The sequence below is a fragment of the Plasmodium coatneyi genome, chromosome 12, assembly GCF_001680005.1.
Source record: "Plasmodium coatneyi strain Hackeri chromosome 12, complete sequence".
Classification (NCBI taxonomy): Eukaryota; Apicomplexa; class Aconoidasida; order Haemosporida; family Plasmodiidae; genus Plasmodium; species Plasmodium coatneyi.
Window position 1 is genome coordinate 3,211,041 of NC_033567.1, and position 15,177 is coordinate 3,226,217.

The 15,177-nt window shown below is 40.6% G+C and overlaps 4 protein-coding genes across 4 annotated transcripts; 3 read left to right on the forward strand and 1 right to left on the reverse strand.

The window, feature by feature from the left end:
* Positions 1-590: 590 nt before the first annotated feature.
* On the forward strand, positions 591-2,127 carry PCOAH_00043930 (Diacylglycerol kinase; the record flags this gene model as incomplete). The annotated part of the gene is made up of 2 exons (XM_020061177.1): positions 591-656; positions 796-2,127. The coding sequence occupies 2 exons, from the start codon at positions 591-593 to the stop codon at positions 2,125-2,127; spliced, it is 1,398 nt and encodes a 465-aa protein (XP_019916579.1).
* A 1,213-nt stretch (positions 2,128-3,340) lies between these two features.
* Positions 3,341-5,472, forward strand: PCOAH_00043940 (Uncharacterized protein; the record flags this gene model as incomplete). Its single annotated transcript, XM_020061178.1, has 5 exons — positions 3,341-4,571; positions 4,704-4,764; positions 4,907-5,086; positions 5,176-5,217; positions 5,400-5,472. 5 exons carry the CDS (start codon positions 3,341-3,343, stop codon positions 5,470-5,472), a joined length of 1,587 nt encoding a protein of 528 aa, XP_019916262.1.
* Positions 5,473-5,981: 509 nt separating this feature from the next.
* Positions 5,982-8,658, reverse strand: PCOAH_00043950 (Sulfate transporter; the record flags this gene model as incomplete). The annotated part of the gene is made up of 5 exons (XM_020061179.1): positions 5,982-6,080; positions 6,201-6,527; positions 6,673-6,795; positions 7,008-7,700; positions 7,903-8,658. 5 exons carry the CDS (start codon positions 8,656-8,658, stop codon positions 5,982-5,984), a joined length of 1,998 nt encoding a protein of 665 aa, XP_019916960.1.
* A 5,223-nt stretch (positions 8,659-13,881) lies between these two features.
* PCOAH_00043960 (Exported protein 2) lies at positions 13,882-15,168 on the forward strand (the record flags this gene model as incomplete). The annotated part of the gene is made up of 3 exons (XM_020061180.1): positions 13,882-14,222; positions 14,357-14,531; positions 14,659-15,168. 3 exons carry the CDS (start codon positions 14,083-14,085, stop codon positions 15,166-15,168), a joined length of 825 nt encoding a protein of 274 aa, XP_019916610.1.
* Between the last annotated feature and the right edge of the window lie 9 nt (positions 15,169-15,177).

Below are 15,177 nucleotides of genomic sequence, written 5' to 3' on the forward strand. Positions count from 1 at the left end.
TATACTGAGCGGATAGGCCATGTATGTGCGTGAATTGGTACGCATCAATGTAGCAGGGTGTTAAAGTAAATTTATATCCCCTCCATGAACACGCGTTGCAAATGCACTTTATCGTCCTTCCCTTTCTAAGGCGTTTTTTTTTTTTTTTTTTTTTTTCTAATTCTTCTGGATAGCATTTAGTAATTAAAATTGTTCACTCTGGCGTATTTTTTTTTTTAAGATGACTGCACATGCAGGGACCAAGTTAGTGCGCATCCGCCCCGCGAACATTTGATGCCTTTTTAAGTTTACCTTTGGCCCAGCGCTAAAGCTGCATGCCCGTGGGGTAACTCTCCAACTTATGGGGACGCAGAAAGGGTAGCAAACGCGCACGTAAAACCCCCAAATTAGGACTGAAACGAGGAGAGCGCAAAAGAAAAGGCAAACGCGTTAACAATAATGGAACCATGAGTTGTCACCTTTGACGCACCCTTGTTGCCCTTCCCCATTTTGATCATTTTCTTCCCCACTGGACATAGCTAGTCCAAAAAAAAAAAAAAAAAAAAAAAACTTATCAACGTTTTATTGGCTAATGTTGGAACAACCAAAAGATGAAGTATATTTTTCTGTTTGTCAATCCTACTGCGGGGGGGAATAGAGCATCTATGTTCACCGACGTAAGACCCGACTGCGGGATGCGCACCTGCAGCAATACGTGTTCGTACACGTGGACCCGCACGCATATCCCCCGGATGTGTATCTTCACCACATCATCACTTCACCGCTTCACCACTTCACCCCTTTACCACCTCCCAGTTTGGAGTCAACGGTATAATATTCCACAAGCCGCACAAGTGCCATTTCTCCATTTACAACATTTTGGAAGGCGAGCATGGGAAGAAGCCCGGGTTCCTGCACCTCAGTTCTGTGACGAACAGCCCTCCGGAGGCTGAAATTAAAAGTGAGTTCGTGACCCCCCAATCGGGGGGCCCTCTTAACAAAAGTAGCCACCCCGTGGAGGGGAAAAGCACCACACCCAACCGCAACCCAAGTCATAACACCAGTAAAAACGGAACAAATGAACCAAGTAACAATACAGGTAGTAATAACGATGATGGCATAGCTGGGGAGGATGAAAACATATGTGCCTACGTCCTAGTGGCAGGAGGAGATGGAACATTGAATTGGTTTCTAAAAGAAGCAGAACATTATGACATTAAGGACGATAAAATTGCCGTAGGCGTAATTCCCTTCGGAACAGGCAACGATTTTGCCAAAGCGTTCGGATGGAAAAAAATGGATGGCTTTTTTAACTACACCTTTTTATTTGATATTTTAAAAAAAATAGTAGATCAAGCGTTCAAGTCTAAAATTGAAAAACATGATTATTGGAACGTACATGTGAAGTTGAAGGAAGAGGGGTATTTTAATAAAATCAGTTCTGCGACGAAAAAGAAGGAAACCTTAACTGAAAATGAACAGAATGTGAAGGTCCTAAAACTATGCATGAGCAATTACTTCAGTATAGGGATAGATTCAAGGATAGGTAGAGGGTTTGAAAGACACAGACAGAAAAGTGCCTTTATTAATAAACTCATTTATGCCGTTGAAGGATTTAAAAAAATTATTTTTAAAAAAAATATTCCTGTTAATTTAATTATTGACAAAATGGTTACTGGCAAAAATTACGAAAACGTTATTTTTACGACTAGCCATAATGACAGCACATCTCCTCCCCCCCCTGTACTCAAAAAAGCAATGAGCATAATATGCGTCAATATTCCCTCCTACTCCTCTGGAAATGACATATGGAATTATACGCATAAAATTGGGTTAAAGTTACCAAAGGATTTACCTTTGGAGCAGAAAAAAATGTATAAAGATTTAAAAAAATCGCAACAGGAGGTGGGGGATGGTGTGCTGGAATTTGTCATATATCAGTCAGGGGTAGACTTGGGGTTGGAATTCACCCTGAGGGGTAGAGCCTTTAGGGTGCACCAGGGAGTTGGCCCGTGGAAAATACTTTTTAAAGAGCAAGTGTGTAATGTTTATTTTCAGGTGGATGGGGAGTACTACCTCATGTCGTCTCCCGAGAGCATCTCCATCGACCATTACAAGAAGATCAACGTGTTGAAGAATATGGTGTGATTTGTGTGGGAGGGTCGATTTTGGCCCCTTCTTTGCCTTTTTCTTACACTTTTTTTTTTGCACTTTTTTAACCTTTTTTTTGCTTTTTTTTTGCTTTTTTTTTGCCTTTTTTTCGTATTCCCAGCGCTCCGCTTTCGCACAGATGGTCAGGCGGGAGCCAGGGAAATCCGTCCAAATGGACACGCCCCGGCATACGTATAAACACATCTCAGGTATTCACACGTGAAGAGCAGTAGTACCAATTTGTACTCCCCCCTGTAGCTATCTTCACAACGTTGCATTTTTTTTTTTTTTTTTTTTTTTTTCTTTGCGTACCCTTTCCCGCGTTTGCCCTTCACATCTCCGTGACTTCTTCATTTGTGCCTTGGCAAACAACCCCGCATGTGCATACCGAATGCGGTTCCCCCATTTGCATGTGTTTTCCGACTTGTAACCCCTCTTTAAACGTTTCGTTGCGTGTCTCCATCCTTTCGCTTTTAAGAAGCACGCTGCTATATTCCTAATGGGAAGCCCTCTCCAGCAGGAGGAACTCCCTTTCACGTGCAATTTTCCCCTTTTGTTTGACTTTACAATTTTTCACTCATTTTTTTTTTTTTATGTTTCCTCACTATTGGGGAACTTCGCTGGGAAGCATTGTCCCGTGGTAGGTATGGGGCATCCTGTGTGGCTCCCCCCAAAATTTCCCCTCTGGAACAGGGTGTGTTATGCACAGTGCAGCTTGATTCGTCGCAATTGCAATGCCATCTGGTTAGGTGCATGCGTGCGTGTTGCCACCTACTCACCGGTTTATGCCCCCCCTTGTAGTTTGTGAACTAATTGGGGAAGCGGCATGGAAAAATGGAGTAGGAAAATTGCTACACTTCTTCGAAGGTTCGTTTGGTGCTGCTTGTTCCGCTCTTTGTAGATGCTTAAGGAGGGGTACTTCCCCTCTATGCGGATTTTTCTCCCTTCGTGAAAAGCGCCCATGGGAACGGCATAGCGGATAATGTAAACCGATTCTGTGAAAGTAACAAAATGAGCCGCGCGGAATATCCATTGTTTGAGAGGGCACAATTGGAGGGGATGGCCACTCTGATTTTTTTGCCAATATGTTCATACCTACAAAGGTCCATTTGTACCAACGGTATAGGCCTAGTTAATCCGCGTTGCCAATTGTAAAGCAGAGTCCAGTTGTAACCACCCCCGTATACACACACCTGCCCCCCTTAAAAAGATGCATATAATGAAGTGGTTGAACAGGATAAAATTGACTGTGGGGTATGGCAAGGAAGACGCCACGTTCAGGAGAATCATTTACGCAAGTAGAAGCATACATAGTGAAGTGGAAAAGTTTGAAAAAGTGTCTAGCAACCTCATCGAATGCATTGAAAAATATAAAAAGGAGAAACAAATTTGTATATCGTCTTACAAAAATTACAAACAGGAAATCAAAGATTGTGCACGTACATTATTTACGGATGACATTTTGGCTAGCTTAAAAAAAAAAGATTTTAAAATAATTTTTACATACAGCATTTTGTTGTCAAAAAGGGTTCCCCTGAAGAAGGAGGTTTTAAAAACGGTGGTGTTGTCCTATGTGCAGCTACTTAACGCAGAGGAGAAAAAGGAAGGAAGGAGAGAAGTTACAAGTCAACTTAGTGATGTAGATACACCTCTACTCCTAACAATTAAGTATTTGATCTACCTAAATGTGCAACACGACAAAATTATCTATAACTACATTTACTCCGAGTTGAATAATCTTATAGAGGAGTACACCCTGGAGGAGCTCGTCGAAACGGTAAACTTGATTTCCTCCTTCAAGGATAAAAAATGGATCAATCAGAAGGTATTTTCCAGATGCATTAATGAGATTGTTAAAAGGAGCAACCAAATGGAGGAGGACATGTCCAATTATTTAGTCACCATTATTAAAGCCTGTTCCCGCCTTAACTGCGAAATTGCAGACATCCATATGCTGCTAGAAATGATGAGAGAAAATTATGAAAAGAAAGAAAAGAAAAATCTGCACACACTAATTAAAGTCATATACAACCTATTTCTTTGTAACTATCACAACTACAAAAATGTGAACAAGCTAATTGATTTACTAAAATATGAACTTATGGGCGTTAAAAAGGAGGAGGAATACCCCACATATAAAAAATACAACTACAATAATAATATCGTGCTGGATACGAATTCCGACTTGGAAGGCCAAGCCAGCAGGAACAACTCCAATGCTGCCATCTGCAACGACAATATTAGCAACATCCACGAGATTTACTTCAACACGAAGGAAAATTTACACACGTATGCGGGCCCCTCTGCGCCAATCCCCTCAGTCAGTTTGTACCGCCTTAAATTCCTTGACCTCCTCATCCGGTCGGATAACTTCCTATACAACAGCGTCTACAGCCCGAACTCGCACTTTTTCGATTTTGTGAAGCAGCTCCGGGTGGAAGGTAACACGGATGAGGGGAATTGTTGCTAGTTGAAAGTCGACACGGGGTCAAACTGTGCAGAAGAGACACGTATCCATGTGATGATCACCAATGTGTTACATTCCAATGTGATCCATTCCACCGTGTTTTCAGGCAAGGACCCACGGGAGACCATTTTTACAAAGCAGGCCACGTTTTTTGTGAAAGAGAGCGGGTAATTAAAGGGGCGCTTACTCTGCACTGCAGTCACTCGCAAACGTGAAAATCTTCCCCCCGTAGAATGACACCCATCCTGTTATGCATCCATGCTGTGCATCCGTGAGATACATTAATTTCTGCCCTTCCAATCCACGTAGGTACAAACTAGCACGCAAGCTCGTCCACATTTACCCCATCACCCACCTGCCGGAGTTCCAAAATGTGTACGTCGAATTTGTGCACAACAGAAGCATCAACAAGAACATGAAGGACAACCCTCACAAGTTCCACCGGCACCATTTAACCTACAGGATTCGGAACCTCAAATTCTTAGGATGGTATGTTTACGCGCCTGTAGTGTCTTAATGTGGGTGCCCACGTCAGCACCCAATAGTATGTCACCTTCCCCTTGCACCCCCCCTCCTAGGAACCCAATCCTGCTGTACGAACACGAGTGGAAGAAGCTTAGGTATCTTACAAAAAACATTAAAAAAATTTACTGAGATATTAAAAAGTTCATAAGAAAAAGAATGAAGAAAAAAAACGCTAGTAACGATTTATAAGCTGCACGCACCACGTATATATAAACACATCAGTAGGTGTACATGTGTGACAATTTCATGTGCACATAATTTCTTTTCTCTTTTGCAGAAATTATGATGAAAAACTGGAGTACATAAAAAAAGCGTTTAAAAGCATAAGGAGCCATACACAAGGGGGATAGTCCCGTGGTGGACAGGATAAGCGGCGATCTTTTAGCCGTTGTGATGCTCATAAAAGGGGAAGAACGAAGGTGTGAAACAAATTGGAGAGTTCAAAAAAAGTGCGCACAGTGGAGGTGAGAAAGAAAAGGGGGAGAAACACGACAATGGAATGAATAGCCGAATAGAGCTACACACACCCACGCACAATGTTGCGTGTTTTTCTTCTGAATTATACATAAATAAACTGGGCGCCGATGGGGAGATGCTTTTTTTGTGCATATAAAACAAAACAATGAATATAATAAATAAATTAAAAAAAATTCAATGACGGGGGGTGAAAACTGGGGAAAAAGCTTGTCCCAGTTTGGCCAGTTTGGACAGTTGAGCCAAAATTGCCAGAGGGGGAAAAATGCACTCGGGGGAATGAAGCATGAATGAGTAATGCGAATATATTTTTAAATGCGCAAAGGGTAGGGGTTAAGCAGCTGATAGGTACATATGTACACATGTGCGTTTGCCTATTCCGTCTTTATGGTTCCACTTCGTCCTGCGATTTGTCGCTCACTGTTTCTTTTTTTTTTTTTTTTTTTTTCTTGAAGGACATTCTTCTCCTTATGGTTTTTTGCGTCTGCAGGGGGGGGATGTTGCCGTTGTGAGTGGTAGTAACGAAACGGTGTGTGATCTCACAGTGATTGGCAAGCATTCGCATGAGTGGCCGTCACTACGGATGGATCACTGCAGGGCGTACCTTCAGAATGGTCCGCAAGGGTTTGTACAGGAGGGGCACGACTGGAGCCTCCACTTTGACCAGATCCACGTCTATTTGCTTGCACAGGTGATTCATTTTCGCTATTTTTTTAATGCACTCATGGCTTAAACCATGAATAGTTACGTTTCGGTTGTTTAAATTATACTGCTGCTTCACTGACGTTAGCGCCTCAATGGCGGTGTAATCAAAGAGGGTACTTTTTCCCTTAAGAACAATGTTTACGGTTGAGCTGTCGTTCTCGTAGGTAAACAGCCTCGTGAACATCTTCTTGGACGCGTAGAACAGGTGGCCTTCAATTTCGTAGTACTAAATTGGGGGGGAGGGGAATACACGAAGGGGGAAATGTGAAAAAGGAAAGGTGAACATGCGTGTATTCCTCCCATTTCTGCTTTAGTGCAATCCTATGCGTCGTGACGAATGGCCGGCAGCTGCACTTTCCATGTAAAATTACCTTCGTGTCTGTGTCTTTGTCATAAAATATTTCAAATTTAAATGTGGACTTGCTCTGCCATACGTACACCAGGGCGGATAAAATTATCCCCGCGAAAACTCCAGTCGGGACACTCACGAAGACCTGTAAATATGGGGGCGCGCAAACAGTAATCAATTGCAAAAATGATGCATATTGGGGAGGGCTAAAAGGAGCACCAAAAATTAGTGCATGTGCAAAACATATTGTGCGAGGAGTGGTTTCACACAAAAACACCCCCATAGTTGCGCAATTTCATTTATTATTTTTGCAACTCCAATTTTGTGTTTTTTTTTTTTTTTCATTTTCCCCCTTACGCATAGGACCGTGACGAGGACGATGATGAAGGCGTCCCATCGGGAGATCTTCCTGCTCATGCACGGGTGGCAGTTCCTTATGTACCCAGGGCAGAAGGTAAAAAACACAATCGGGATGGAAAACCACTTGAAGCAGTGAATAAACACAGTAATCATAATCCCACAGAGGAAGGAAAGGGGGATGTAATTAAGGAGGGAATATCCAAAGAGCAAAATGCCATATATCAAAATGGAAGCCACGACTCCACTCTCTTTTCCTCTTGCTCCATTTCTGTAATTCAAAACAGACAAACCTAACAAGCTACTACCCCCAACAGCACTTCCCAAGGTTGCCAAAAGATTCCCAATAAAAAGAGAAAAAACCGTTTCATTCGTATCACATTCTGCTCCACCCATGTCTTTTATAACTTCGCTGACCATCAAAACTTCAAGAAGTAACACCACAAACATGTTGATCACCTGTTGTATTAGCTCTATATTAAATTCCACTTTGTTAAAATTTAATTCTTTATTGGTGAATAAAAACGTCGGCTTGGCTTTATCTGACGTGAAGGAGAATAAATCACCCACTGTGTAGGATTTCACGCCCTTGAAAGAGTCGAAATTGTTGTGTAGGAATTTCCTCAGGATGACAAATTCGACAAATATGGTGACTGTTATTGCTATTAGGGTGGAAGGGATTTTGTGGCCCAGCTGCGAAGGGGGGGGGGAGCCGTGAAAATGGACATGATACCACGAAAAGGGTTACTTCAGCACAGTGCAGAAAAGCATACTACTAAGCATTTCGTGGAACGGGGAATGGAAATCACACAGATGGGTTGCCACTCCCCCACCCGAAAACGATAAACGATAAAACACGCACACATGAACGGACTCCGATGACCTCCTCACTCACCTTGGGGATCTTCTTCCAAAGCTCCACTATGATAACCACCAGCGTACAAATGATCACGAAAAAAAGCAAATAGTACCCCTTAATGTATTCATGCGTTTTGGGGTCCTTCAGCGTGTGTAACTGCGCCCTCAGAAATATGATGGACAGTCCGTTACAATACCCAATAAAAACGGGGGTCGGAATTAACTGAATCAAGGCAGACATATGAAAAAGCGAAAAGAAAAAAAGCATCGCAGAGCAGATCAGTATGCACACATACAATCGCTCAATTCCTTCTGGTAGCCCATTCACATTTTCATTTTCCACTAAATATTTTGAACACACAGATGCGAAGGCACCCGTTACACCGTGGATAACTGCAGGGGATCCTCCAAAAATAGACGTTATTAAACAAAGGAAAGAAGCACCTTGCAATCCAATATAAGGCGGAATATTGGCAATCATTGAAAAGGATATCATCTCGGGTAACATAGTAAGGCATAAAATACACCCACACAATATTTCGTTTATATAATATTTGGACGTTTCCTTTGGAGTGTTTGTAAATCCCCATCCCCATTTTACTCCATCCGTCATGGATTTCACAGCTGGAAGAAAGCCTATTCTGGACGGCAAACATATCTTTATATCATTATCGCATAAATCATCATGGTAAATTTGTGTCCTTTCTGTGGACTCGTCCATTTTGTTCATATCGTCCACGTTTTCTGTCACATCGTTTATTACTACATTGTTTTCTCTGTTCGTTTCGTTCATTTTTTCTTTCTTTTTTTAACGGAAAAAATTTGCTCTCTGAGGACGTTTTGTGTGGGTTGTCATCAACCGGTGCGTTTTGATGAAGGCCCTGTGGTGTGGACAGGCCGGTTGAACAAAAAGGGGATGGCTGGCAGGCAGGAGCTGTATCCTCACAAATTTGCACTCACACATGTGCGTAGATTTCCTCTGGGTTGCCCTACTTAAGCACGGATGAACTTTTACAAAAATGTGTGTGGGTGCTTCTTCCAAATTTGTTTCCCTCTCGTTAGTCGTTCCTCTTCATGGTTCACACGGAATACCTTTCACGGCGCTTCTTGGTAGCTGATCCGTCGGGAAGTTCCCCCCCTCTGTGTTGCGCTGCTTTGCTCTGTGTGGACAGTTCCTGGGTGAAGCACTTGCCACGTTGGGAAAATGCAATCAGATTGGATGCCTCTTCGGTTGGTTTCTTATCCCAACTGCGCCTCCTACCTTCCCATGTGCAGGTACAAACGTCTGCAGCTTCCCCCCGACGGCGTTACACGCGATTCATATAAGGTGCTTCCCCTTAGCGGGTGTGGCAAAAAAAAGTTTGCAATTTTTTCACATAAAAAAAAAAAAAAAAAAAAAAGGTGCAGAGAATTCAGGCCCCTATGATCTTCATTTAAAAGGGAACGGAAAAATGACAGCTTGAGTAACATTATATTATATGTTACGTCAGCTGTTGAGGTCAGCTTCGAGGCTCATTATCGAGTGCTGGAGGGAAGGCCCGATGTGCACATGACAAAATGGGTCAACGTGCGTGGGTAAGTAGCTACTTTATGGATCACATAAAAGGGCACATAAGCGAGTACGATATTGTGTACTTTCAAGTACGTGTGGATTGCCCAACAGAGTAACGATCAAGCAAGCACACTAATCCATTTGGCAGAGCAAATTTCCCATCCAATGGTGTAAATCATGCGGAAAAAAAAAGCGATTTCGTCGATTGAGAATTCTCCCTGGGGGAGGGTGAGAAAGAAGAAAGAAAAAGGGGTGGAAAACGAAAGGAAAACTTCACGGAAAAGGAAAAAATAATGCGCACTTATTTTTTACATTTTAAAAAAGCGACATGAATGAGAAATGGACTGCATGTATGACGATGTACACTACATGGGAAGAAGGCATATTAAAAAAAAAAAAAATAAAATGTAGTCACAGCTTGATTTTTCTCTTTTTTTTTTTTTTTTTTTGCACAATGGGATGTTGACGATGGTTTTTTTTTTTTTTTTTTAACGTACACTTTGATGCGCACATCAAATTATGTACGTGTACACTAGGGCAAGAGGGTGAATACGTTTACGTCATTTTGGCATGTACGCGTATGTGGCACTTTGAGAAGGGCTTATTTTGTTCCCTTTTCAACAAGACTAATAGCACCTTTTCGCAAAAAAAAAAAAAAGAAAAGAAAAAAACGGAAAATTTGTTTTTATTTTAATATGTCATGCGGTATTTTTCAAAACGCTATTTGGGGGTTTAAGATTTATTCGTGAGGTGAGAGACAAAATGCTAGTTACGTCCAGTAGGGAAAAAAAGCAAAAAAAAAAGCCCCAAAAATGAAAAAAATACGAAAAAATAGGGAAGAGCAAAAATGAAACGGAAAGGAAAAAGAACAAAGGAGAAACGGCAGGACGAAAGCGAAAAAGACATATTCTTGTTTCGCAGTATCTTTTTCACACAAGGGAAAACACTTATTTTTAATGGTGTTTCACCCTTTCACGAACACTTCTTCGAGCCTTTGTCATTTAAAAATTGTGTAATTTTTTATTCCATTATGTTTATTTGTGTCCCCATGCGTTTTTCACCAAGCGGGCATATTTTACACGTGCGCAGTTGTGCCATTCGCTGTTCGTTAGTCTTTCATTCGACTTATTCACGTGTACAATTGGGGGAACATTTGGGTAGCATATTTGTGCGTACATTTTTCCTCTTCCTCTTTTTTCCTCCTTTTTTTTCGCCCATCTTGCTTCACTGCGTGGTTAGACACAATGAAATCACTCTCCCTGCACAATTGCAGCGCTGCTGGGCACCATCCGTTTAGAAGTGGGAGCCACCCGTGAACTGATATGCATAGCTATCTACTTCGCCGGGGCACATCTTTTTAGGACCAATTTGATATGTGAAGTTAAATGACTGCGAATTTTTTACCTGCCGCATTTTGCTGCTATTTTTTATGTAGAGATATATGCATACGGGAATACATGAGACCGGTGCATATTATGTTTTATTGTTTTTTTTTTTTTTTTTCTTGCCATTCAGGGTGCTCACTTTTGCGAAGAAGTACCCCCGCTGGGGGCACTGCAATTGGAAAAATGGTAACAAATCCGTTTTGCCAATTTCGATAGAACTGTTCTTCATTTTGTGAATTTTTTTATGTTAATGATTGGTGTCCTTTGCCGGAAACGTTGCGCATGTCCCCCCCCGAATTACCACACCGAATGGGCATAGGGGAGGAACATGTAAATTTATTGGCAAAGGATGTTACACACGTGAGTGAATATTTAAGTAAAAAATGTGGCATCAAAATGGGGGATCACACGATGAACTCTTCCTAAATTACCGTTTGTACAAAGTTCTACGTTGCTCTTTTTAAGGATAAACCGATTTTTGAAAATTCCCCTATTCGCAGTATGCATACACATTTGAAGGAAGCGCACGAAACTGTTCTTATTTACCAATGGGGCAAAGTGATTTACACAGCGGCTGGGTGTATAAGCGGTAAAAAATGCCGTGGTGTGTTTCGTCACGATGGACTGCGTTGCATGACCCATGAATGGAAATACTGCAAGAAAGCTCCATTCTTAGGAGAGCTAAAAGGTTAATAAAAGTTCGGTAAAACGAAATGGAGAGAAGCAAAACGAGGGGGGGAGGCTTTCACAGGCAAGCATGAAGGTGTTCGCACACCAGCATCACAGCACCTTCCTTTTACACTTCCATAGTACATTTATATATATATGTACAATTGCACATTTTACATAGTGAAGCACCGTATAAGCTTCTCATTTGGGGTAGAATCCCCATCGTTTGAGCAGCCGAAAAGACCCCCTGCGTTTGCAATCAGCGTGACAAAAAGAACCCTGTGCATTTTTCTCACCCGTTAATGTTTAAAGAGAACCCAGATGAAGCGAAATGTTCAGTTGTGCTAAGCGCAAATGTATCCCCGTACAGATAGGCACACATATACATATATATGTACACCTATGGATCAGCATATAAATACGTGTTGATCCCTTTTATACGTTCAACACATCCCCGCTATTATTGCTGCTCGTTTTATGCCCCCCTGCATCTCTTCCATGATATCACCTTTTTCGAAGCGCATCTCACACATATGGCAAGTAAAGCAAAGCGCAATTCCTCCATACAGTGCTCTCACACTTCTTGACACGTACATAGCACGGTTTGCACCGAATTATGGCACAGTACTTATATACGCGTACGTGGGGCAGTAATTCACCCCCTCGTTAGAGCATAGGCAGCTCCAGCGCACTCACTTGCTTCCCGTTTCGTGTGTTTTAACCAGCTTTGCATGCAAAAAAAAAAAAAAATGAATGATAACACAAGGGTAAAGGCCAGCAAAGGGAAGAGGGAGTTTATTATTCAGCTTATGCCGCTATTATGTCATAATAACATTCTTATAAATGTGAATTTAAAAAAGAAAAAAAGGTCGTTCTTCTTTTTTTTTATGCTTCACTATTTTTAGCAGTCAAATAGTAACAACAATTTAAAAAAAAAAAATTTCGTTGGCTATTTCTACAACTGTGTTATTGTAAGAATGGTACATATCTGAGTGCGCTTACCTTTTAAGTTTCGCACAAAAAGAACGCTTCAAAAAAAAAAAAAAAAAAGGTGCCCAATGTGACATGCCGGCTTGGCGGCACGATGTCATCGCAAAATGGCTATATGTTTGCTCATATAATTGTAGTGTACTTTTATATACAGCACATACGTAAGAGTGATAATATTAAAAGCACACGTGATGTAAACGCGACGTGCCCAAAATAGTAGTGTAAGCGCTTCCTGACGATTTTGCTCACATTGGTACGTTACATGGCTCCATATATTGTGCGCTAAATGTATTATTTATTTTTTATTATATATATGTATATATATATCATCGCGCTTATGAAAATCCCAGCACAATAAAAAAATTTTTTTAAAGCTTGGTTTGCGTCAAAATTATATTTTTACAATGTAATCACCTGTTGGCTCTTTTTTGCCGCATAAAACAAATCATTCAACAATTTTGCGCAAAAACAAAAAGGAAAAAAATGAATAAGTAACAAATGGTTTTATTTATTGTAAATCGTAGATGACATAACACATGTTCAAAGCTTTTTCGCGCCAACTTTTAAGTAATCAGAGAATGTATATGTAGGTATATGTGATGCATGTACGCCTTCCATGTATATTATAAAAGTGAATGCAAATGTAAATATATTTATTTGTTTACTCAATTGTTTGTTCATTTTATTTATTTATTTTTTTTTTTTTACATCACATGCGCACTCCCCCTGTAAGTGTACCTATGTCCCGCTGATGCGAACGCTAACATGTAAGGAAGAGAAGACCCCCTTGGTTTTGGGCTCTGCTTAAGCGAACGCTTTGAATTCCTGAATGTAGCAAACGTGATCACAGCAAAGCGAACATTCCTTCCCTACCTCTCCCTGTACATGCCATATACACGCATTTATTGCGCTTCCGCTTGAGGGGCATTATATATAAAAGCACACACAGTATATACAGCATATGCAGCATACAAACGCGTATAATTTTTTTAACCCCTGGCTCTGCCCACCCCATAAGAGTTTCCTTATTATTCCGTGATCAACCAGAAGAAGCAGAATTTATTTTCTTTTTTCTTCCCATTGTGATAAACATGCAAATCGAAAGCGAAGAAAAAAAAATATTTTTTTTTCATTGTGCTTCGTTTATTTCTTACATCCCTTAATTTTTTTTTTTTTTTTTTTAGTTAAACATAATTATTTGCTTTAAAGTTTTTTTTTTTTTTTCCACAGCAGTATTTAAAATATTTATGAAGCCATTTTAGAAGCGCCCCTATTTTAAATTAGCTATCTGGCACATTTTTTTTTTTTTACAGCATACGTATGCAGGGCGTACCTTTTTCCCTATTTTTAGCATTTATAAGTTTGTGCGTTCCATTCACCATATACATTACTACCGTATTTGTAATGTACATCCCTTTTTAACGTGTCATTGTGAAGGATATTTCTTCAGTATACACACACGTTGGTCGCAGTTTTATTAAGATTGGCATACGTATTTATCCATCTCCGCCCTTTTCCATTTCTGATTTTGTGAAATAAAGGAGACGTCGAAAGACATCCCATTCGCCCGAATTAATTACGCGTTTTACTTTAATACTTAATTTCCCCGTTGGTGTTGAAAATGAAAGTCAGTTACATTTTCTCACTCTTTTTCTTCCTGATCGTTTATAAAAATACGACCACCAATGTTGTGCAATGTGGCAACTACAGTGATTTAGCGGCAACGAGCGCCTTAACAACCATAGTCAAGGACCCAATTAGGTAAGCACGGCGTGGCACCTCGTCGGAAACCCCCGTTAAGCGGTGCTAAGTGTTCCGCATATTTTTCAAATCTGTCTGAAGAATACAAACTGAGCTACATTTTATTTTATTTTATTTTTTTTTTTCCCCTCCAGTTTAACCATCAAAGATTTGTATGAACATGGTGTGAAGGACCCAGTCACAAAACTTATTCATAAAATCAAGAAAGTAGTGCGCTATAGAAAAGTTTTGAGATGGTCCAGAATATGGTGGGTACTACTCGTTAGAGAAATTGTCGGAGATAATGCCATTGAAAGGAAAACTGAAAAGGTACATGCTCATTTGAAAGTTTATATGTTGCGAAATTTATCATTATGGGGGACACGCTCAATGTAACAAAATAAATATGAACTGTTCATAATTTTTTTTTTTTTTTTTTTTACCCACCACCGTGCAGGCCTTACGAGAAATCTGGGACCAGTGTACCATTGCCGTGTACAACAACACCCTTTATGCCATCGAGTCCAAGCCATTGCTATTCTTGCATGGTATTTTGAACGAGTGCAAAAACAACTTCTCCACAAAATTGAGACAAGACCCAGGTTTGATTGTAGCCAAAATAGACCAAATATTAAAGTCCCAAATATATCGTTTCTGGGTATCAGAGCCATATTTGAAAATCGGAAAGTCGGGCATCTTCTACACCAGAATCAACTCCAAAAATGTGCCTCCTCTACCCAAGGAATGCACTTTGAAACACTTGTCATCATACATGGAGGAAAAATTAAAGTCTATGGAGTCTAAGAAGAATATTGAATCGGGCAAATATGAATTTGACGTGGAATCGACGAAAAATTCAACCGATGATAGCCAGGCGGATGAGGAAGATGAAGATGAAACTGAAGAGGACGTCTTTGAGGATGAATCCTTTGAACAGAAAAAGGACGAAGAGAAGAAAGATAAATAAAATGTAGTG